At 34.9% G+C, this 25,421-nt stretch overlaps 1 protein-coding gene and 1 long non-coding RNA gene across 3 annotated transcripts; one reads left to right on the top strand and one right to left on the bottom strand.

Moving 5' to 3' along the window:
• Positions 1-8,632: 8,632 nt before the first annotated feature.
• LOC110736715 (putative pentatricopeptide repeat-containing protein At1g12700, mitochondrial) lies at positions 8,633-11,041 on the bottom strand. The gene has a single exon (XM_021917011.1). The coding sequence runs from the start codon at positions 10,854-10,856 to the stop codon at positions 9,024-9,026; it is 1,833 nt and encodes a 610-aa protein (XP_021772703.1). The 5' UTR covers positions 10,857-11,041; the 3' UTR covers positions 8,633-9,023.
• A 1,083-nt stretch (positions 11,042-12,124) lies between these two features.
• LOC110736714 lies at positions 12,125-25,421 on the top strand. 2 transcript variants are annotated; one of them, XR_002514269.1, is made up of 4 exons: positions 12,125-12,382; positions 12,530-12,657; positions 12,964-13,625; positions 24,694-25,421. It is a non-coding gene; the product is annotated as an uncharacterized LOC110736714 (long non-coding RNA). The 2 variants fall into 2 exon arrangements; XR_002514268.1 differs by lacking the exon at positions 24,694-25,421 and having other exon boundaries at positions 12,134-12,382; positions 12,964-14,526.

Genomic DNA, 25,421 nt, shown 5'->3' with positions numbered 1-25,421 from the left:
CCGATATGAACATCATCTAAACGGACAATAAGATGTAATTTTTTTGGGGAAAATACACTTTAATAATCCTAACTTTGCCTAATTTATTTTAAATAATTCTAAATGTCGATTATTTTGCAATAATCCCAACTTTCATACGCATCTTCTTTCTTCAATCCCGATTACCGGTAACCTGGAGAGAAGGTAAATTTTTTTTGTAAAAAATCAAAACTGCCACGTGTCACTTGTTTATTGATTAAAAAAATTTAATACCTTTTTTTTAAAAAAAAGAAGATTAAAAAAAAATTCAAAACACCAAGCCGACCAGATCACCGCAAGTGGCCACGGCCTCCCCAGCCAGCCTGATTTTCAACCCTGATTTTCGGCGCCCACCACCAATTTTTGCTCCCTTCCCCCATCTCGTAAACCTAAACCAACCCAACCTAGCTATCCTCGAAATCATAGTCGTTGACTCGTTATGTAACACCCTTGAAATTCTTTTCATTTAAAATACATGTTTTGCTCTTTTTAAAATATGAAATAGGAAAATCTAAGATATTACCGTCACCGTGATAACGGCCAAGGCAACTATCAAAGACTCACAGCGGAAGACTCACTTTAAAAACCATTCAAACCAAGTCAACTTAAAAAGTCAAACCAAACGAAAGTAAAGTCAAACCAAAGTCAAACAAAGTCAACCTACAACTTGAAACCATTGTAGGCCCTTATCAAAACCCAAAACAATATTAAAACCTTTGTGTTAGTCTCACAAGCAACTATATAATAATTAAAGCAAATAAAACATATTATATTCTTATGGAAACTAAACAAGATTCGCTCTTCACTTATGCCCATCATGAATATGCTTCATCACCTGAAAAGCTTCTCTTTACTTTATCCACACTTCTCGCCATTAGAAATGGGTCGTCGTAGGGCCAAGATAAAGACAAGGCCAAACAAACATACAAACACGCAATCAACAATGCTGAGTACATAAGCGTAAACAGTACACACTAACATGCTTTTATCCTATCAACACAACACTTACCTTGTTGCACTTGTTTACAAGCATACAACATACAACACAATCAACCAATAAATAAATAGATTGTTTATTTAGCTTGATTACGTATCGAACGGGTTTCTCCCTAACCTGACCCAATAAAGGGGTACTAACACGAGAGCTAACCGTGCCAGTATAAAAGAACCACTCGGAAGTGGCGGAATTCCTACGCATAATAAAAAGGAAAATACAGCGTCCTGTACTCCCAGTAGAAGTTATGGTCAAATATAAAGTCACATAATTCTCCTCATATGTTCATACTTGAGGTATATACGTTCCAAGAGTTTTGGTGCGTAATCTCCTTTACTTTACGTTGTTTACAGATTTTTAGACTTGGTGATGACTCTCAATCCACAACACAAACAATCATCATAATTCATTCAAGGAATCAAGCATACCAATTTGATTCTTGAATAATTAGTGACCACATTTAATTTAATGTTCAACCCTTTTTAAACTACCTCGGCGTTAAATAACACCTTAAGCGCATAATGCACCCCAAATACTATCCCTCGGTGTTTAGAACACCTTAAGTGCACTTAGGCACCAAAATATATAAATTAATCCTCTTGTACATAGACACTTAAATAGCTCATTTTCCATGCTGATAGCATCATTAAAAATTATATGAACCATAATAAAATTCCCTTTCAATATTCCAAACCAAATTAAACATTTAGTTCAATTAAACATGCTCTCAATCATGCCAATAATAAAAGTGTGGTTCGTAATCAACATGCCAACATAATCAATTTCAATCAATAATTCACCTCAAATAATTCATACTTCACAAATCAATCATCAAAATCAATCCAACAATAATTCCAACCAATACCTATCATTATACTACCTTGGAATTAATTAAACAAAGCCTAGCATGCTACTACACACTTAAATAATTACCGAGTACGCGAACGTACCTCGAATATGATCTCAAAATCGCCACAACTACACAAAATCACTCACTTGGAAGTTTCCTACAACCCAAAATTACAAAGAGACATTAATACCTATCCTTAATAAATTTCCATCAATATATACACTCTTAAAAACACTTTTAAATCTTCTAAAATAAGCTGAAGATTAATTTAAACTTCCTACTTTTATTCCTAATTAATGGGTAATTAAAAATTCTTTCAAGAAATATAATTATAGCCTCAACATAAAAGTTCCAGCATTATAAAAACTCTTAAACTTGCTGTAATTTAGTTTAAAAACATTAATTTTAATAGTTTTAATCAACTACAATCAAATTCCATCAATAAACATTAATTTAGAAACCTAGGGTTTTCAATTTGGGGTTTTTTTAATTCAAAAACCAAATCTAAAAATTACATACATATTAATCATTATTAAAACATCATAAAATCACCACACACACCCAAAAATAATAATTAATCAAGGTTGGATTAAATTAAAAACAAAAGAAGTTTTTTTTTTAATTAAGGGTTGCGCACGCACACACCACGGCAAGGGTTGCTGCTGGCGCTCGCTGGTGGTGGTGTGTGGCCGTGTGTGTGAGTGTTTGTGAAGGAGGGGGAAAAATTAAGGAAGAGAAAAAAAAAGAGATAGAAAGAAAGTTTACCTTTGGGTATTCTCCACCGTAGGCAGAGTTCAATTTACTCATATGATGGGTATTTATACCCTCTCTCAATCCCTCATACTTAAAATTCCCCTTCTACCCTTAATGATTCTTACTCCTATTCCAAATGAAATTTGACTTTCTTTAAAATTCCATTGACCTTAAAACTTCCTTTTATAAATTAATTACACAAACTATTAAGTGCGGACGTTCGCACCCAACAGTTCGTGCGGGCGGTGCGACATACATACTAATTCCTCCTTTCTCCATATTCTTCTCTCTGAAAATCAGAAAAGTTGGGTGCCCTTTCTCTCTCCTCTTTCAAATCTCCAATTCTAGGGGGTTTCAATTTCAGATGTAAAGCAACGATTTGCAATTTAGAGGTCGCAATTGCAGGAGTGAGAGTTCGAAATTGCAGGTGAGAGTTCATAATCGCATGGATGGAGTTTGTGGGGGAGGTGCAGATCGCGGCTCTCAACGTCAAGGCGGGGGCAGCGGCGAGTTAATCGAAGGTGCGAAAACCAGCAACACTACGAAGAGCGTGAGCTGATGATTTGAGCGACCTTGAAGCTTTGGTAGAAGACGAAAAGTCGAGAAACCCTAGATTGAGAGCCGAGGGTTTAGGGGTTTGCTGGTGTAGCCGCCATTGATGTATGGATGATAGGTGGTGGAGAGAGTGTGTGGTTGGTTGTGGTGGTGGTGGTGGGTGGGGGCTGCGGCAGGAAGAAGAGTGGTGGTGCCGTGGTGGTTGTGTTGTGGTGATAGGATTAGAAGAGAGAGAAAGAAATCTTAGGCTCTTGGCTGATATGGTGAATCTGCTAATAGGAGAGAGAAAGACAGAGAGGAAGAGTAGGAAAGAGGAAATAAAATGAAATAAAAATATTTTGTACTTGTATTATTATATTTTGTACATCAGCTAATACAAGTAATATATCAACCAGTTGATATTTCATATCAGCCAACATTAAAGACGTTAATAAAAGCGTATCAGCCAAGAAAAGGAATATATCAGCCAATAAAAGATATATATCAGCCAACAAGAGGGATATATCAGCCAACAAGAGGGATATATCATCCAACAAAAGGTACTTATTAGCCAACAGAAGGAACATATCAGCCAACAAATGAAACATATTGTAGACACTTGATTGTGACTCCCCATAAATCAACCCAGTGATGAGTACCTTTCACGTCTTTGATTATCAAGTTAGGTGAAGAGTTGAAGAGTCTCGTGAATTCCCCTTAAGCCTTAACTATTTATAACCTTTCCTAAAATGTTTTAACCCAAAATCATTTATTTCATGTCTTTAAAACCCAAAATCATTCATTTCGTGTCCACTTTATAAAAATGTCCAAACTAGTCTATTTTGTTCCATGATCCTGGTCTAATTATTGTGTAGTTGGATGGGGCTTGAAAAGAGCTTTCCAACGATATATTATAAGCCTAAATCCGACTTATAATGAAGAAGTTATGGCCAGAATACTAAATCGAGCCCGAACTAAGCCTTACCTGCGACCCAATGACCATGTGGAGGGTCCATTAACTTTAACCTCATTCCTAAACCAATTAGGATTTATTACAAGCTTCTAGAATCCTCTAGAAGGCTGTTTTCGATCCTAAATCCCTTAGGATTTATTATTAGCTTCTAGAATCCTCTAGAAGGTTCTAATTTATCCTGTTTTTGAGAAGATAAAGATTTAAGAATTTTACATCAGATAAAACATATGTTTTTCAATGATCCTAATCTCGGTCAAAATAGAATGCGTACGGATATTCGGTTAACCTAATCCGATTGGGAATAGAATTCCGTACGGGTTCAGTCTTTAAAAAACCATCGCTGAGCGACAGCACCATTGCGCCGCGATAAGCCCGTCGCGCCGCGATGGAACCTGTTTTATTCTGATTCGGATTATGACTCTTTTCTGATCCTTCGACCCTCTTTTTTCCTTATAAAGAAAGGTCGTTTCACCCCGTTTTGAATCACCAACAATCATCATCTAATCCTCTCTCTAAGCTAAAGCTTTTCTCTCTTTCTTCTTTCTTGATTTCGAGCCTAGCCGAAACACCTCCCAAACACACATCCTTGATACTTTTCCCTAAACAAACACCATACTTCCTTTGCGAGCCTTGAATACTCCTAGCCAATCTCGAAGTTGTCTTCGACCTCGATGTGAAAGGTTGATAGTTCTGAGAGTTTGGTCCCAAATCTATATTTTAATTCTTATATGATTTATTTACTTTATTTGATTTAATCTTCCTTGAAGTTACTAACGCGTGTAATGATTTGATAGAAAAAGATACAAGGCATCAAAGTAAGTAATTTGATTACTTAATTATTCTTTTGATATAGAAATCATGTTTAAGATATTATTTTAATTCCTAGTATCATGTTAGGATGTGTCTTGATTCCTAGTATCATGTTTAGGGTGTTAATTAATATTTCTAACTAATGTCATGCTTTCTAGTATCATGTTTAGGTGAAAGCTTTGATCTTTATTATTAGTGACATGCTAGGGTTTGTCATTAATCCGTTTAGTATCATGCCTAGGATCTTACTAATGATTTGATGATGATGGTTGTTGTGTCAATTATTATATTGCTTGATTATTCATGATTTCTTGTTATTGCTTGATCACACCCTTTCTTGCAGGGTTAAAGAGAATTTGTACTTGAAATCACGCCTAATAAGATAATTAATAATTTGATTTAGGCTAATATGATTTTAATTCAAGTGATCGCCAATATTAGATTTTTTTTTTGTGCATTAATAATCAACCAACGTAGATTAAATATACTTAGGATTAATTTAATGTATGTATGTTGCTCGCAAAGCGCAGGTGAAAATCATAAGAATTAAATAGAGGCCAATTTAGGCCGGGTTCAATCTCTTTTAGGTTGGATTCGTACCATCATCCTCGAATATCCAGTCATAGTTCCGGACTACTATGGAGTTAGCGATCAACGTGATCGTAAATGCATGGGGTGTAACCTAGGGATGTCAACGGGGCGGGGCGGGGCAGATGTTGGATTTCCCATCCCCGCCTAACATTCTCATCCCCATCCCTGTGGCGGGTCCAAAATTCATCCTCATCCGCGCCCCAACGGATACAATTCCAAAACCATCCGCGCCCCACCCCCCACTTGGATATCCACCCCCACCTAATCCCCGCCTCCCAAATACAACAATATTACGTAATATACTATTGTAGATTACAATAAAAAAAATCATTGTTAATATTAAGTTTATTACAACATATTATATTTGGTTATTTACTACTTTATTTTACATAATTTTTTAATATAAAATATTACCCCCGTTTTTTTTTATGTGCAACTTTGGAATATTTTATGTCTTACAAATATTCCTCAAAGTTGCACATAAAAAAAACAGAGGTAGTAGTATAAAAGTATACAATTTTTAAAAAAAAAAATATATAGATGTAGGTATCGGGTGGTACGAAATGGGGCGGGTGGGGCGGGGCGGGGATGGGGCGGGTACAACCTAAAATCCACCTCCGCCCCCATCACCCATAGCGGGTATGGTTTTCATCCCCATCCCCGCCCCACCACCCACCAAATCAAGACCCATCCCCCCCAGTGGGGCGGGGATGGGGCGGGTCTCCTACTTGACCCGCCCCACTGACATCCCTAGTGTAACCTTCACACCCATGAACGGTTTACAAGTTCTTAAAACTTATTGGCGACTTTTTTTTATCTCTAGCTTCTTTCCCTTTGGACACCACCATGCCTAAAAGCATGATCACAGTGGGGCTCAAAGTTGAGTTTGAAAAATTCTCTACACATATCAGCCAACAAAAGGATGAAATCAGCAAACAAAAGTAACAGGTAAGCCAACAAAATAAACATATCAGCCAACAAAATGAAACATATAAGCCAGCAATTAAAGTATACATATCAGCCAACAAAATAAATATATCAGTCAATTAAAAAAATATATTAGCCAAATGATGTCTAATATCAGCCAACAAAAGGCAAAAAAAAAAAAACATATCAGCCAACAAAAGGAATATATTAACCAACACAAAAACCATATCAACTAACAAATGAAACATATCAGTCAACACATGAAACATATCAGCCAACAAGTAAAACATATCAGCCAAGCCAGCCGCACGGAAATTTGCGTGAGGACGTCCGCACGCAATAGCTTCTCAATTAATTATGCCCCAAAGTTTCTAAATAATAAAATAAAATATTTCCAAAGCAATTAAATAAATAAAAATGGACTTTTAATTAAAATAAACCTTTTTAAATTATTAAAATACCATAAATAATTCATTTCGAATTATTAAAATACATCATAAAATAATGTTTCAAATTAATATACGTATAAAAATACGGGGTATTACACATTAGCATCAATTTTATAAGTTGGGGGAATGAAAAGGGTCGATTTCTGGGTTGGGGCAAGGGAGGGAGGGCAGGTATCGATGGTGTGGGAAGGGAGGAGACGGTTTCCGAGGTGGGGTTGGGGTGGGGGCCGATTTCCGGTGTTAGGGGCTAAGTGACGGTGGTGCAATACTACAATGTGAGGTTTGGTGAGGATGCTGCAATGTGAGGTTCGGTGGTGTTATTGGGTGTTGTGGTGGCGAGCAGTTGGAGTCTGCTCTGTTTGTGCGGCAGGTGGAGATGGAGGTTGTGGTGGCTGGAGGTATGATGACTGCGAGTTGGGCAACGATATGAAGGTTAAAGATGGAGGTTGGTGGTGATTGCGGCTGGGTAGCGATATGAAGGTTGAAGGTGGTTGTTGGAGATGTGCGTGGCTAGTTGTGACAGTTGTTTGGTGCGGTGAAGAAGTTGCCAAGTTGGTGGCTGGTTGTGAGAGTTGATTAGTGCGGTGAAGAAGGTGGTATGCTAGGAGGGGGTGGTTCGGGGGTTTCCTGGGAGAACGGCCACCGCTACCTTGCTACGTTGACACGTGTTAGGTAACCTAGAGTAAAGGGTAGTTGACTTTTGTTGACCGGTTTGGGATTAAAGAAAGAAAATGCATGTAAAAGTTGGGATTATTGCAGAATAATCAATAGTTGAGATTATTTAAATTAAATTGAGCAAAATTGGAATTATTAAAGTGTATTTTTCCAAAATTTTGGGCAAGAATAAAGCATTAGAAGACGAATGGAATACTACCAGCATACCCCTGCTGATATTAAATAATAAGTTTTTTATAAGACGGACTTACGTTAGGACGGTCAATCGGAGGATAACTATAATATTCGTAAGTTATATGGTAACTTTATCCTTTTTAAGGGTAACTTTTAATTTGTAATGAGTTTAATTTATTTTAATGTGTATTATCTAATGAATACATGTTATAAAAGCTAATATGATTAAACTTATACGGAGTACATTATAGTGTTGTAAGAGTAAAATTTATGTTAGAAAAATGGTTATTTTTTTAACTTTTATGGTATACAAGGGTAACATTATATACTTTTAGGATAACTTTAATCCGTTTTACAATAACTTAATAAAAATCCGCCTTAATTAAAAATTTGTGTTAAACGGAACACAACTTCTCTTAGTTACCTCTATTAAGAGGTTGCCAAAGCAAATCTTTTTTAACGGAATAATAGTACTAGAGAGTTTTTTTTTTTTTTTTTTGGGACTTGTTTTGTTTGAAATAAGTCCAACAAAAATTGGGACAAAGAAGTAGCAAACAAATTTGTTCTGTATGCTCTATGTGTGTTAAAGAAACCACGTAGAGCAATCATGTAAACGAGATTTGATTTTGTTACGGTACACAACATAGCATATTATATTATTTTGTACTAAATAAACATAAGTTTTCTTAAAACACAAAGGAAACATATACAACATCAAAGAGGAACTCCTCTTTGTAAACCAGTTCAAGCTTATAGCAAACATAAACATAGGAAGGTAACGAAAAATTGGCTGCCTCAAGTTTACAGCCTACAATATACATAGCCGAGATTAATTAGAAAACAAAGTGAAGATACAACAGTAGTTTTGAAAAGGGTAGCAGCAGTTTGGAGATAATGACTGCAGCAGAAGCAGCTCATCCAATTCTGATTAAGTCTGAGTAAACAAAACAGCATCATAGTACGCAAGCTATATACCAGCAAATATAACCAAATTATGATGTTACCACAATAAGTTAAGCAAAAGGAAAAAATAGAAAAAAAAAAAATACATTATGCAAAGTCTGCACAGATTATCATTAAATCTTGGGACAGACAATGCATAGCTTCACAACTTCTTACTTTCAGCCACAAATTACACTCTGGAGGTCACAGCAAGATAAATAAGGTATTAGCATCACGTGTCCATCGAAAATAAACAAGATAGTAAATCAATCTATTAAGAACAACACTTGAATACTCAAGGTCTAAATTCTTTGAAGTCACATCAATTTCGTTTTAATTAATAAACTTCTGAAGCAGGTCCTTCTTCGAGTCACTTAAATTTACAGATGACAAGAGCCCAACAAATAATGAGAAAGTGTCTGCATCAGCTTTAAATCCCTTGACAACCATAATATCACGATAGTATAATGCATTAGGTAAGTCGTTACCGAGAATATAACCTCTGATGAGCGTATTATAGGTTCGATCATCAGGGGGGAAACCATCTTCCTCCATTATCCTCAACACTTGAGCAACTTCACTCATGAGCCCTTTCTTGCAGAAGCCTTTGACCATTATATTGTATGTTTTAATATCAGGTTGCAGACCCTTTGATACAAGATCGGAGAAGAAATTTGCTGCATCTTCAAGTTGTCCAGCCTCACACAAGTTATTCATCAGGATACTGTAGATAGAAATTCCAGGCTTAACACCATTATTCTCCATATCTTCAAGTAATTTAACTGCCTCATCAAGTCGTGCTCTTTTGCAAAGGTAGTCAAGCAACGAAGCATAGGTGACAACATTTGGAGTAACTCCTGCAGCCAACATTTCCTCGAACAACTTACGCGCATGTGGGAGTCTATTGGCTTTGCAGAGTCCATCGATAAGAGTGTTATAGGTAACAACATTAGGGGTTATTCCTTTCCGAAACATCTCTTGGAAAATGTTTAGGGCCTTGTCAATGTTTTTAGCCTTACAATACCCATTAATTATAGTGCTGAAACTTACAAGGTTAGGCTCACAACCATTTTCAGCCATGAGATCAAGTAGGTTCTCTGCATCTTCCATCTGACCACGCAAACAATAACCATCAAGTAATGCACTGTAAGTAATGATGTCTGGAGGCACACCTCTCTCAATCATGTGCTTTATAATGGACTGAGCTTGATCAACACAGCCATCTTTACAAAACATGTCAACCAGCATGCTGTAGGTCTGAAGATTAGGTGCTATGTTGCTCTCTAACATCTCAGTCAGCATACGCAGAGCGTCATCCCCACAGCCGGAATTGTAGAGGCCTCGAACCAAGGAAGTATAAGTGACAACATCGGGTTTAATGCCCTCAGATTTCATGGAGGAGAACAGGTCTAGGGCCTCTTGTAACAACCTGTCCTTGCAAAGACTATCGATAATAGTGTTGTATATAACAATGTCAGGCTTAAAATGACATCCAGATTGCATTTTCTTAAGAAAAGCGAGAGCAGACGCATTGTCGCCAATCCTACAAAGGCCTTTGACAATAGTATTATACATAATTAAGTCGGGTTGGAAACCAAGCTTGATAATTTTATTAAACAAATGAGCAGCTTGGGGTAGCTTATCGCAGTGAACATATCCATTAATTAAGGTATTAAAAATGACACAATCAAGGGGATAACCAAGCTTAAGACTTTTAGCAAGGAGAGAAAAGGCGAAATCAAGTCTGCCCAAATGACAGTAGCAATTAGCAAGAACACTTAAAGAATGCATATCATGTGAAATACCAAGTAATTCAATCTTCCGGAAGAGAGAGATAATGGTGGAATGAGGTTCAAGGCGTTTCAATTTGGAAATGGCAGTAAAAAGCTGAGTAAATTGGATAAGAGAAGGAAGAGGACGCAAATTAACCATTTGATAGAAGAGTAAAAGGGGAGAATTAAGATCGGAAAACCCTAATTTAGATCGTTCAGTAACTGATTGGAGAAACAAGTCACGATTATCAAATGTATGAGCACGATTAGGGTAATGATGAGGATAATATCGGGAATAAAAATGAAAGGGGGAAAACTTGAAGAAATGAAAAGGAGAGAGAGAAATACCGCCATGAGAGAAGGCTAGAGAAGCACCAGCAGCTCTGAAACTCATCTTCTTCCTTAGTTTTCTTCGCTGAACAAAGTTTTTTTTAAAAAAGTGAATTCTGTTACTGAGAGAGAGAGGAGGGACCGAGGGACTGTGAACAATTCATAGTGCAATCATACCACTTAAGGTAAATAAACATTATTGCAGTTTTTCCAAGCTCATATTTTCAGGCCAGGATTTTATCCCAAAAAAAACTAAGGAATAGTTCATTTTATCTTTGGGGTATTTTATTTAAATTCTTTAGGAAAAATTGGAAATAATAATCTCAACTTTCATGAATTTTGCTACCATAATCCCAACTTTGGATTATTGTGGAATAATCCGAACTTTGGGGATTCCTCTTTTTCTTCAATCCCCTAACCGGTCAACCAAAGTCAATGACCTATTATATTAGGTCACTTGACACGTGTCAAGTCTTGAATAGTCAAAAAATTAAAAAAAATTAAAAAAAAAAAGAAAAACCCATAAACCGTTTCCACTGCCTCACCACCGTAACCCCCACCACCACCTGCCGCGCCTACCCCTCCCTTCCCCTGGCCCAATGCTACGCCGCTTTCCCCCCAGTCCCCCTATGCCGGTGTTGCAACCAGCCTCCACCCCCAATCCCCGCCTTTTCCGATTCGGTTTTTCGCCCTATACAACCGGACTCCCTTTAAACCCCTCCAACCATCCGAAACTCCCTCAAAAACCCCTCCCCCACTCCAGAAAACCCCCAACAGCCACTTCCCCACCGTCGAAAACCCTAGCCGCTAAGGTTTCGGGGTAAGGAGAGTAGTGACGGTTGGAAATTCTTGAAATAGGGAAGGGTTTTATTGGTGGTTGCGTGGGGGTTTCGGGCAGGGGGGACGGTGGTTGCATGGGGGTTTCGCGTAGCGGCTACTCTAGTGGTGGGGGAGGGACGACGGTCCGGCAAGGGAGGTGGCTGGGGTGTGCGGGTTGCCAGATTGGCTGGGTGGTTTTTTTTTATTATGGTTTTTTTTATTAACCAATTAAGTTGCAACACGTGTCACTTTAGCAAAAAAAAAAATTAACCCATTCAATCGGTAACCGGTATTTGGGATTGAAGAAAAAGTGGAACCCCAAAGTTCGGATTATTCCAGAATAATCCAAAGTTGGGATTATTGTAGCAAAATTCATGAAAGTTGGGTTATTATTTCTAATATTTCCTATAAAATTTGTAGTGTTACTATAGCTATCTACAGTAACATTCCACATTTGCCCTTAGACAGTGAAATTACATTCTTGTCCTTGGTCTAAGTTACTTTGCTGCCCTGACTCTCGTCCTTTCTTCCTCCTTTTCCTGAATTTCTCTGATGTTTCATCTCCTTGCGTGCTTTATACCAGAAATTGCTCCCATCCTCTCAATTTCTAGCATCCTCTCTCCTCTTTCTCCCTTAATTTCCTCCCCTCCATATCTCCAATTCTCAATTACATGATGAGAATCAGAATTACTGGCGATGGTAATTCTCTCACGTACTTCACTCCATCAAAGGAACTTCTGAGCTTTTTCCTCCATTGAAGCATCTTGCAAGGTAATTTGTTTTTCAATTATCGAATTCCGCATTTTAAAAGCTAGGGTTTATCGTTAATTAATGAGTCACTATATTCAATTTCCTCTCTCTTAAATTCGTACAAGTAATAGATTATCCTGTAAACCCTAATGTACTCGAAATTATCAGATAAGGCATTGGGTTTGTGGAATTTGGGGGTAATTTCTCTCTGCTCCATTGAAGGCTTGAAGTACGTACTCTGAATTCTCCATTGATGCGGCTTCTGAGCTGTCCCATCAGTTGAAGTAACTTCTGAGGTAATATCTTTCTTCTTCTATGTTCGTCTCTTCGAATTCCTTTTCATACTGTGAATTGTTTGTTTGATTATCGATTTTTTTTTTAAAAAATATACATTAGTATTGTGGTTCAAATTATTTTGCTTACCTTGGATCTTAATAGTTTTGATCTTCTTATTAGGAAATTATTAGCGCGCAATTTTGATGTTTGTTGTTCTTATATAATTTGTGGTGGTTTGTTGCAGTTCAAAATTTTAAACTTAATTAAGAATCACAATTTCTGATTTGATGCCATATATTTACAATTTCGATTTCTTCTTAATACAGCGCGATCACTCAAAATTTGTAACAAGCAAATTCCCAACAATTTGAATTCTTTTTCAATAAGGCGAAGAAAAAATGTCAGAGTTTCTATGACTTGACGCTAAAGCGGGCAGGAACCACCTATTGATCATCCATGGCTAGGTAGCTTTTCTCCCTCTCAGCCTTTTTCTTTTCTGGTTTAGGGTTCATGTATTAATGTTGATGTTGCTTTACTACCACTGTCATCTTGTCATTAGTGGTGGTGGTGATAGCAATGGCGGTGATGATGACCAATCTTCTCTGGTGTATAATTTCATCTGGTGTATGATTAATGTTCTGCTTGCTTGTTGCGGTTTGTCAACTTCATATCATGTCATTCCCTCTAGCTTAGTTGCTTCTATCCAAGTAAAACTACATCATCATTGACAAATGGTGGTCCTTGATATTAGAGTTTCTTGGCTACATATTGAGATTGAAATTGATTTTTTAAATTTTTTTTTTAACAATGATTGAATATTGGATTTGATGAACGGGGTATTAATCAAAAGGGGGGTTTTACTGGACATACTAGCAGCGAGCTTGCAATGGCTGCTGTTAGAAGGGATCTTAAGAGGAACAAAGGGGCAGGTTGGGCAGCTGCATCTGGAGCTCATCGTGCCACGTACTTACGTGCTATCGTTGCAAAGGTATGGATTTCAATGGCGTATTTGATCTGATTTGATAACACGATCATGCATGTTTTGGTAAGTTTGTGTAGTTGGAGACTTGGAGTCACTAATATATGTAGGACTTTAGATACTATTAGCGGAATTGCATGAATCGTATTCATAAGCATCTAATCACAAGATCTATGCATAACACACGAAGAACACATAATTATACCTTTGAAGTGTGATTCCACGAGTGATCAAGCAAGAACAATAAGGAGAACAAGAACCCCAATCGTGATTCCACTACTTGGTCCACGGGCAAGGATTGAACCTCCACTAATGCTAGTTAGTTGTGATTGAACCCTTCAATCAACCTTCTACAGAGAGGAGAGGGACAAACGATCCACGAACCACCACCACCACCATCGTGCGCCATTAGGGGGCTGGCGTCCGTACTGTACAGATAGAGGGGAAGAGAGAGAGAGAGAAAAGGGTGTGAAAGAGAGGGGAAGGAGTTTGGTTGCTTGCTTCACAATCTACAACTTAGGTTAATTGTGTCTTGTATGCATAACCTAGGCAAGGTCTCTATTTATATATCTCATATATAATTAGAGTCCATGTGAGGCCTAAACTCCTAACCTAATCCAAACTACTCTCGCCTTACTACTTATGTGGTTTGTCATTACCTCATGAGGCTCATGAATGGGCTTCATACTTTGTTCAATCCATAACCCTTGTGTGTGACCTTATAGGATCCATTCTATTGGGCTTTGGACTATTTGACTAGCCCAAATATCATTTATCATATCTAGCAACAAACAATAACGACCCAAAATAATGAACTAATTATCTCCATAATAATGATCTTTGATATATCTAATAATTGCACTTGACGAAGACATAAATCCTTCAATCTTCCACTTGTTTGAACAACTGTGCAATATTCAAATTCCTTAAGTCAATGTGTGTCGATTTGATAATATGATTGCATCTCATGTCGAGATCATATTAATTTTTAAATCATTTCTTGAAAACTGAGTTAGAATTACAAAAAAAATGATTATTATGTAATCCATTTGAGCACGACCATGCATTTTCTGAATTCTCCCTCTTCAAGAGGCCATGATACATTCCTAATTAAATAGGTAGACTCAATCCAATCTTGTGGCAACCAAAGCTCCCACTCAACTTTTGAATTAACAAGGAAACACCTTTTATAGTCCCATTTTACGGAATGACGTTTGGGTGTACCACAGTTAAATCAATCATTGAATGAAATCAGTGTTCCACTCATGTCAAAGGAATCCACTAATATATCTGGAAGCTCTATACTTGAACTTCAAAGTAGGTCAATAGTTTAATTTGATCATGCATTATTCATGCATACCCATGTGATTGACCGAGCATCTATATGCCCCTATAGCCCATGAAACTGTGTTATCCAATCAATCTTAAATGCTAGTCCATTTATTGAAATCATTTATGTCCCATTTAATGTTTTCGAACTAGGAACTTAAATAATTTATGAATTTAGTTCACCTGTGGGGTTTCATTCACCAAATTACGTATTTGATGATCCCATTAATTTCATAATTATTTTGGACTTTTTATTTAATACTAAACCATGATTAAATAAGATTGAAACTTTGTTTCAATTGATAAACATAGGGAAACATGACTGATGATTTTGCAATTGTGGCTCCCTAACACACAATCAAAACCATCCACCATCATGTTAATTTCAAATATAAGCCTTTTGTGTCTTTAGGCTATTAAAATAGTTTAGTTATTACAATTCATGAGACATTCTCATAAACATTAATTTTGCAACTTCTATATTTTATAAAGCTTAAACATCCTTTCAGACCTATCTCTGTAGATCTTGAATCCCAAATGTACTCATCTTTCTCTGTAAGGTTTTTCATACAAAACGCATTAGCCATCGCTTGACCCTTTAAGCATCGAACAATCGCTCTTTGTACTAGACTAAGAAGACTGTATAGCTCCCACTAAACATCTTGTATACACAAGATCTTTCCTTCATTTTATGAGTATATCAAACAATTTGATTAACTCACAAAAATTAAGAACAATAACTCCATGATGCTAACTTCAATCCATTAAAGATCTTTTATGCATCCTTAGGATTATTGGATTTTCAAAACCATTATGACTGTATCATATACAAATATTCTTTCACGAACCATTTCGAGAAAGCGTTTTTTGAAATCCATCTACCAAATCTCATAAGGTATAAATCCCTCAAAAATCTTTAATAGATCTTGGCAACATAACTAATGTAAAGGCTTTATCATAATCATACTATGAATTCGTTGAATCATTTAATAAGTCTTTGCTTTGGTTAGAAAACATTTTTCTTTCTTGTCCGTTTTGCTTATAATGAGTCTTACCCAATTAGGCAAATTAATTAAGTGTCATATACTTGCTTACAGACTTAGAATCTATTTCAGATTTCCATGGTTTTTAAACCACTTGAAGTTATAACTTGTCAAATCATCTTTATTACTTGCATAATCATTATGTTCCAAAATCAACATTTAGAACTCTTAGTAAATGTGAAATCATATTTCTTTGGCTAAGTTTTACACATACTAGCATTATTGTGGGTTTTTATGCAACAATTGAAACTTATACAACAACTTTGTTTAATTTTCAATGAGAAACGACAATAGAGGTTGTGCACTTGGAATGTGCTACCTTCGACACATGGTTATGATTCCCATTACGCTTAATGAGACCACGCGTTGTCATTTATAACATGAGGTGAATCATGCTCATATTGCTGCTTTTATTCGATTACTTCTCGAATTTCTTCGAGATTCTCGAACTAACTTTTCTCGAATGCCTTTGAGGCTCTCGAACTCTTTCGAGATTCATATACTCTCACTTGCCTTTTTGAAGAGGCACATTGGCATGGGGTGAACCAACCATGGTTTAAACCATGTTTGTTTGTTGCTTTTCTCGAAACTCTTTCAAGATTTACACTACTCCCACTTGACCTTTTGGAAATGACATCCTTTCCAGAAGGGCATCTACTTGAGCAACAAACATTTTGTGCTAAGTATAACTTGTGTAGTAGTACCTCGTGCTCTGTATAGGAATCGTACATGCATTAAACGATTTAATTACAACTTTTATTCCTTGCTTTGTAGTAAGACTTTATAAGAACTTTTCTTATCCATATCACATATGAAGCCTTTGCTACATTTTGATTTAACATATGTAGTTTTGTTTAGTATTGTAGCTCATCTTAAAAGTATATCCCTTGAATAATGGTTGGAAGATAGGTAATTTTCATCCATTATCAAAATATATCTCATATATAGATTGATAGCTCCTTCCATAGACACTTCACAGATTTTCTTTCGGAGTTTGTTGTAAAACGATTTCACAACTCTTGGATGTTTATCAAGGTCTTGGCTTAAATTCACATTATTACAATCAAATTGCAATACTTTGAATATATACTGCCAAGTGAATGTCTTGACTCAAACTTTCACCATTACAATCATATTGTAATGTATTTATTATTTTTTCAAGTTGATTCTGAACTTCATACTTGACTTTTGAACTTTTCAAAACTCTCAGAATTATGCTTCACTAAGCACAAGTGATCGTATCACAAATCAAGTTTCATTGTTCGTCTCTAGCCTTTGAACCTTAGTTTTTCTTACATCGATATGTATTGGACCTTGAGTTCACGTCATCATTTCTCTAAAGGATGATTTGTCAAAATTTTCAAATTAGAATGATATTTGCATATATCGATAGATTCATAATCTAATGATATCGAAAGTTCATCCCTTTGGATCTTCCGTATGCAATGTTCATTTTCATTTGAATCAATTAACATTTTAGAGACAATATATATATATATATATATATATATATATATATATATATATATATATATATATATATATATTGAACTGGTTTATCTATATCTACCATATAGAAGTCTTAACCTATTTAGCTCGCTATTCCAAAACACATTGTGAGTCAATAAAGCATAGAATAACATTTACTCCATGTTTTTTTGAATCTTCAATGCTAAGTCATCAAAAAAACATTGAATGTTGTTTTGATAATGACAATAATAAATAACATTTATTTAACCAATTACTAGGTAAGGTGAAATGTGAGTTCTACTTGTAAAGTTACAACTTTTGCTTCTAAACTTGTAGATTCTACTTGTGAAGTAACAACATTTGCTTCTAAACTTGTAAATTTATTTCTCCCTTAGCCATACTTCTTCTTTTAGTTCAACCACAATCTCAATGAGAGAACTAAACATGACATCGTATGTCCAAGAAGTAGTAATATGCTAAATCAATTACTAAAATATACTTCTTAAATTGGAACATTTCCATTATTTTAAATTACCTTCCAACTGTATGAGGTAGTTTCTAATCAATTGAAATTAGTCCATTCAATTTGAAATTTTTGTCGTTCATAACAGCTTTTAGCATATAAGTAGTTTTAGGCCTTAGAGGTAGCAATTTGTTTGTATTTCTTAGCCTATAATCCCCTAATGTTATCACCATATATTTCTTAAACCTTTTCCTTTTGAGCCACCTAAAACATTTCTCTTAGGTTAAAAATATTATTTTACTTCACTTCTTTAAGCACTTTTCATGATTTTGCTAAGTCTATTCAATCATTATTCATATTAGAGTTTAATCAACTATTTAACTCCATATGAAATAGATGAAGAATAATGTCATTTGATCAACTTTTGATCATAGAGACTTCCAATCACTTTCTTATATTCAATCACATTGAAGATAAGAGATTTTATTGGAATTCCATACTTGTCTTTTAGAGAGTTCGTACCTCCCATCTCATTATATCCTTTGAAATACTTTTCAAAATGAAGATGGTGTTGGCATTTTACTCAAACACTTTTGAGTTGAAGAAAACCAACCTTAGACATGTGACATGGGTTTCTAAAACTTACTTTTAGAACCATCTTAGCAAAATTGGAATATAGGTATATGGATTATCTTTTAACCTTTTGAGAAAGTTTCTCAACTTTTATTTTCAATCGAGGAGATTATATAATCATAAAACTAGAATATATATATCACTTACTAATAGACGCAAAATTCAACTATGTTTATCTATAAAGCACCTAAATTAAAATCATAGGCAACTTTAACACTTTATTCAATATTAAATGATCCCAAATGAATTAAGTGATTCCAAGATCCTTTATTTTTGTAATAATTGATCGGACTTTGGCCCTACCATCAACCATTACATTTTCAAGGCAAGTAAACTCTTTACTGATTGCAACTCGTGCAACTCTTAGTTGAATAATAAACCATCTCATGTTTAATAATTACCCTTTGCTTCAAGCTTCTAAACGCTTTAGGTAACCTTGTTGAGCACAACCAAATAAAATTGTAAAACTTGATTTACCCTAAGTTACCTAAGATAAAAAATGACACCCAACTTTGGCATGACCCATCATTAATTATCAAAGGGTTGTTGGGTTTTTAATTGGAAAAGCAATCTCAATATTACCGGGACCAAGATTTATTATGTTGTGATTATTATGGTGAACTCTAGAGCATCATCATCAACATAAATAAAACCTAGCATGCATAATCTACTAATGCATAAATAAACAAGACATAGTATGGCCCCTAATCCTAAGAAAATCAATAAAGCAAAAGCTCCCACTTGAACCTTCATGGATCTCATCCACCCCGCTCCTTTGGGCATTCACTTCATGGGTTTCTTGGATTAACTGCAACCTGTAATTCTACTCTATTTTATTTACTACTACTTAAATAAAATAAAATAAATTACAAAGATACTAAACGGTACGCAAACTGTACTTAGATTACAAATATACGTCACAATGCGCAGATCATATTTAGTAATCTACTGGGCCATACTAGTCATTATATATCAACATAATATCATATATTATTAAACTGCCACATTATAAATACCACGTAAACATGCTCGCCTAAACTATAACATCGAATGTTCATAATTAAGGAAACATGGTACCAAAATATCTCATATTTTAATTTGTAATTAGATAATATCATATATTATTCATGGTCATCTTTAGAATATCATATATAATAAATAAGGCATGAGATAGTCAAATCTTACTTTAATCTTAAAGGATAAATCATATTTATCTCTAGAGATTATCCTAACAAACTTAGGAGATTCTATCCTAATTACTAGCCAATCACATAATTTTAAATCAATTATCTCCTAAAATAATTATGGGATAATCACATTATTAAATCAATTATTATACATATAGAATCTTGCTCAAAATATCCTAACAAACTTATCAAAATTAACAACTTTAATTTTGAAAGCTTATCTTTTTCAAAATAAAATCTGATTTTGAATTTTAAAATAAATTTTTTTTTGAAATTCGCGCCAGCCACCATGGTGTGGCTAGCCGGAGTTAGCCACGGTGGACGTACACATGTACGGTGTATGCTGCACAGCACTCAGTAGGGATGGCAATTCAATCCGATTCGAATTCGTCTAAAATTAGTCCGACTTCAAATCCGATAAAATAGATCCGAATCTGAATAGGAGACGGATCGAACTTGTACTCTACGCAAAGTCCGACCCAAGTCCGAGTCCGAGAGTATGAGCATATGCTTTATAACTTGGGACAATTGATTGCTTGTTTTGTAGCAAAAATTTGTTATGTATCTTAGTTCATAATTTAAATATGTTATGTTTATACTTTACTCGGTATGATAATACAAGCAATTATAGGAATATCACACATTACAATAAAAAAAATAAAAAAAAAATTCGGATCATTTCGGAGGTCCAAATACACGGATCGGATTCAGATCCGAAAATTACGAGTCGGATCGGACTCGGATTCGGATTTTTCAGATTCGGATCCGAGTCCAGGGTCCGCTTACTAAACGGATCAGATTCGGATTTAGCCACATCCGACCCGAATCCGATCCGTTGCCATTCCTAAACAACAACAGTAGCAGTGCCGTGCAGTGCAACCGTTGCACGGTGCTGCTACTGCTCCCATCTTTTGCCGGACCTGCTTCTTCTTCCTTCCCTCCCTCTTGGTCCAACATCGGCGGCAGCCACCGTGGCTGCGCCACCCAGCCGTGGCTGTCGCCACAAAAACATTTTTTTTTGAAAGTTTTAATTTAATTAAAAACAACTCTTGCTAAAATAAATTAAATTGGTCCAAGTTTTTAAAATTAAATCACATTCAATTTTAAAATTAGGGTTCTTCATGAAAATAATTCCCAATTCAATTTAACACTTAAATTAAATCATTGATCATGCAAAATTCACAATTTATACATGAAATCAAATAGATTAAATTTAATTCATGAAACTAGGAATTATTGAAATTATTCAAAACACAAAACACAAAATCCAAACTTAGGGTTTAGGGTTTCGAAAATTTCGAACTAGGGTTTGGGGGGTCGAAAATTTCGAACCAAATAGGGCAAAATCGGTCCAAATTTTAGGAAAAGAATGAGCAAATTAAACATCTTTAATGATTCCATATGTTAAATCACCATTTAAAATAATAATTAACCCATTATTAAATTATTCTCCCTCTTAATTGAATTAAAATTTGTGGACAACGAAGAATTATGATCAATATGTGTAAATGCAAGAGGCTACTTATACCACTGTAGGACTTTAGATACTATAAGCGGAATTGCATGAATCGTATTTATAAGCATCTAATCACAAGATCTATGCATAACACACAAAGAACACATAATTATACCTTTGAAGCGTGATTCCACGAGTGATCGAGCAAGAACATAAGGAGAATAAAAACCCAATCGTGATTCCTCTACTTGGTCCACGGGCAAGGATTGAACACTGATGCTAGTTAGTTGTGATTGAACCCTTCAATCAACCTTCTACGGAGAGGAGAGGAATGAACGATCCACGAACCACCACCACCACCGTGCGCCACTGGATCTACTGCTTAGGTTAATAGTGTCTTGTATGCATAACCTAGGCAAGGTCTTTATTTATATATCTCATGTATAATTAGAGCCCATGTGAGGCCCAAACTCCTAACCTAATCCAAACTACTCTAGCCTTACTGCTTATGTGGCTTGTCATTACCTCATGAGGCCCATGAATGGGCTTCATACTTTGTTCAATCCACAACCCTTGTGTGTGACCTTAGATGATCCATTTTATTTGGCTTGTGACTATTTGATCATTTATCATATTTAGCAACAGACAATGACGACCCAAAAGATTGAACTAATTAATTATCTCCATAATAATGATCCTTAAATATCTAGTAATTACACTTGACGAAGACATAAATCATTCAATGTAATCTATACCTCATATTGTGATGCATCCTAAACATTTAGATTTTTGTTTAGCACCTATTATACACGTGCACTTTAGATAGGAGGGAAACTATCCTTTAACTTTGAAACCATAAGGCTGTCTAAAACAATTGTTTACCTTGTAATTCAATTCGTATTATAATTCTCTATAGCTTTCAAGTAATTACAAGTTTTTTCTAGTAGCTTTGAACTCATGGGCTGGGGTAATGGGGGAGGGGATGATCCGAACACGTCATGAAGAATGGTGTTAGTCATGTTTGTTTGCAGATAGTTCAACCTGAATAGATGTAGAGAATGATATGAAAAGGGGGGTTGGGATAGAAAGTCAAGCCTCAGTTTGCAATTTTAATTTGACATTGTCTGGAAACAAAGCATACGGAACCTATATAGCCCCAAAGGCCCCGATCTTTTGGTACATAGACTTGCTTCTTGGAATTTAAGGAGGACCTCTCTACATATACATATATGCACCCTGACTTGACAAATATCTTGAGGGAAGGTGGTTCATGGGTCAACCTGGTAAAGTGTTTGTGACCTTTTCACTGCCCTCTATTTGATTTCTAGGAAAATAGAAAATTACCTTTGCAGATTTTTTTTTTTTGTAACTCATTAATTTTTTATTTTTTATTTTTCAAAAAATATAAACTTCTGTCTAAAAATAGTTTACTTTCAATTATTTTAATATGACATCAGCATGTGTATTATACATGATTTTCATAAAATTACTAGATTCTTTATGATGCACTATTTTTTTTTTTTTTTTTTTTTGTGTGTTTAATTAATTGATAGGATGATTGCACATAAATGTTGCATACATTTTCTTTATTACTGTTTTCTTTATTACTATGGCATGTTATGAAACTAGGTTAGAACCCGTGCAGTGCACGTTTATATAAAATTTAATTTTATAATTTGTACATTTTTAAAAAAAATAGATAAATATAAATAAGAATTATGTACCATGTACAAAAATATTTGTAATTTTAAAATTTTAGATTTTCATCAAACTTATGATAAAGTACATGTTCAACGGCGCTTAATACATATTTCAATGTAGGAGTCCATTTATTAGTGTGCTATTTACAATTGTTTCAGGTTTTTTTAGGATAAATTGATAGATAGTAGTTGTAATGTAGAAGCTTGTAATATTTAAATTTCAAAATTGTTAAATATAGTAGCTCCAAAAAAAAAATGACATCATCCTTGCATTTAGGGGGGAAATTTTTTATTATGAGAGCGACATATGGACAGTAGGTTAGGTCTCGTGTCATGAAATTATTTTAACGACACACCAGAAAATGACATGTGTCATTGCTGATGTGTCTTTTAGTATATAGTTATTACTAGATAATACCCGAACCATACTCGATTTTGTAAATTATTGATACTTGAAATATAGAAGTTTCTAGAGAAATACGAAGTATAACAGTATAACACAATAGTCAATTATAATAATAGATACGATTAATTATTATTTACAATAAAACTAGGTTTTCTCCTTGGGAGGGTTTTTTTTATTCCCTCTAGGGTTCTCCCTTGGGAGGGTTTTCCTAGCCTCCATTGCTAGGTTTTTTCAATTTTTTTTGAAGGTTTTCCTTCTCTATTCTCCCTTTTCTCTCCATCTCTACCATCTCTTTCCTCTTGGTCTCAGTTGTGAATCTTTGTAGGGGCTTCCGCTGGTGTTAGCTCCCAAAAACCTTTTAATTATTGCTTTTTATAAATAATTCTCATCCTTGTGATGATGATTTTTCTCTGGAATTTATTTTCTTTTTATGTTTGTATGGGGTATGGCAAAAATTGAAGATCTAGGGTTTCATAATCTCTATAAGAATCCGGGGGACCACGTGAGTATTTTCACTTAAACGACCACGCATTAGTGGATTTCAAGCCGAATTAGCGCGAACTCACATATTGTATTGCTTAAGATGAAGTTTTTTATTAAGGCGATTGTTAATCAAATCTATGATATATTTAGTTTTAAGGTGTGTACTTGTGTTGAAATTCTTGATTTCTTAGGTATTATATGTAAGTGCCATTTAGCTATATTTTATTAATGAAATCCCTTTTTCTTGTTGTCACAAAAAAATTTATAATAATAGCATAAAAAAAATTATATTAATAAATAAAAATATAGAATTTTCTAGGCAAATTAATGACAAAAAAAATAATAATAAAAAAACTCCAATGTAGTATTAGAGTAATAGATAATTTATAATATATACAATATGATAATCTAAGGTTAAAAGAAATATAAGAATATGATAATGTCAGCAATTGATTTAGGTGGGAAATTTTTTTATCACAACCTGACATGTGTAAAATTTGAAGAAGAAATGATGTAAGCGGTTGTTATCTTAGTAATATTTATAGATTGACTGGGTTAGGTCCCGTGTCATGCACGGTAATTTTCTATGACTACTTTTTAAATTAACATTATATTAAATTTTTTCTCTATTTTCTCTATTAGTGCTTAATAGGTTTCTTCCATTCCTAATTCTGTTTTTCTCTCTCTACTACTATGTGCTACCCTCATTTTTTTATTTTTTTATTTTTTGTTTATTTATTTATTTATTGATTTATTTTTTTTATGGTGACTGAATAGTTTTGGACTTTGTGTGTTGATTGATTACTTGCTATGGCTATTCTTGAATCTAATAGTGCAGAAATTACCTATGAAGAACTATATTAAAAGATCTCCTTTGGATCTTTGCTTCCAAATTTTGCAAATGTAGGGGGGCTGGGGTGCTATTAACCTTCAGACAGGCCAACAACCTACAATGCTAGCCACTCTATCATCAGTTGCATTCTACCAGCAAGAAAACAATAAAAGATTTATAATATGGTCTCTTTGGACTCTTCACCAGCAGAAAAGGCAAAACAATGCGTAGCGGATTTGTTATCTTAATGGTGGTTCTTATCAAGCAACATATAAAAGGTTTAGGAGCCATATGCTTGGAAATCGGAACTAAGGGATAAAGGAAATGAGAAGGGTCCAAAAGGCTACTAATAGATATGGACATGAGATGGAGAAAGCTCTTGGACAAAGTTCCTCCTCATGTTGTAAAAGCTATTGGAGTGAATTTTCTTTAATTCTCTCACTCAAAACTTCAAAAGAAATGAATTGACTCCAAAATAAGCTTAAGATCTGGTTAATTTACACAACGATGAGAAAACAAGAACGTGAGAGGCAAGTGGTAATAAATTTGATGCCATGAAGGATGGCAAGCTTTCTCTTGACAAACTGAAACTTGAATATGTGTTTATCAAGTGAAACTACTAGCCATAATAAGACAACTGTCACTTTTATATCATTTGCGCATTATATACTATATTTATTGCTGAATGTAGCTTATATACAATATTTATTGCTGAATGGAACTTTGTTCTGTGTTTATAGCTATTCTAAAGCATTGTTTCAATTTGCAAGTCTCTGTATCCATTAATCTTTTTTGTGCAGCAT

The sequence above is a fragment of the Chenopodium quinoa genome, unplaced genomic scaffold, assembly GCF_001683475.1.
Source record: "Chenopodium quinoa cultivar QQ74 unplaced genomic scaffold, ASM168347v1, whole genome shotgun sequence".
In the NCBI taxonomy this organism is placed as follows: domain Eukaryota; kingdom Viridiplantae; phylum Streptophyta; class Magnoliopsida; order Caryophyllales; family Amaranthaceae; genus Chenopodium; species Chenopodium quinoa.
The sequence above is the reverse complement of the archived record's forward strand: the minus strand, read 5'-3'. Positions and strand labels throughout refer to the sequence as shown.

What these genes read in the sequence shown, in the direction of transcription:
- LOC110736715 (XM_021917011.1), bottom strand. Translation starts at nt 10,856, where the DNA reads ATGAGTTTCAGAGCTGCTGGTGCTTCTCTAGCCTTCTCTCATGGCGGT.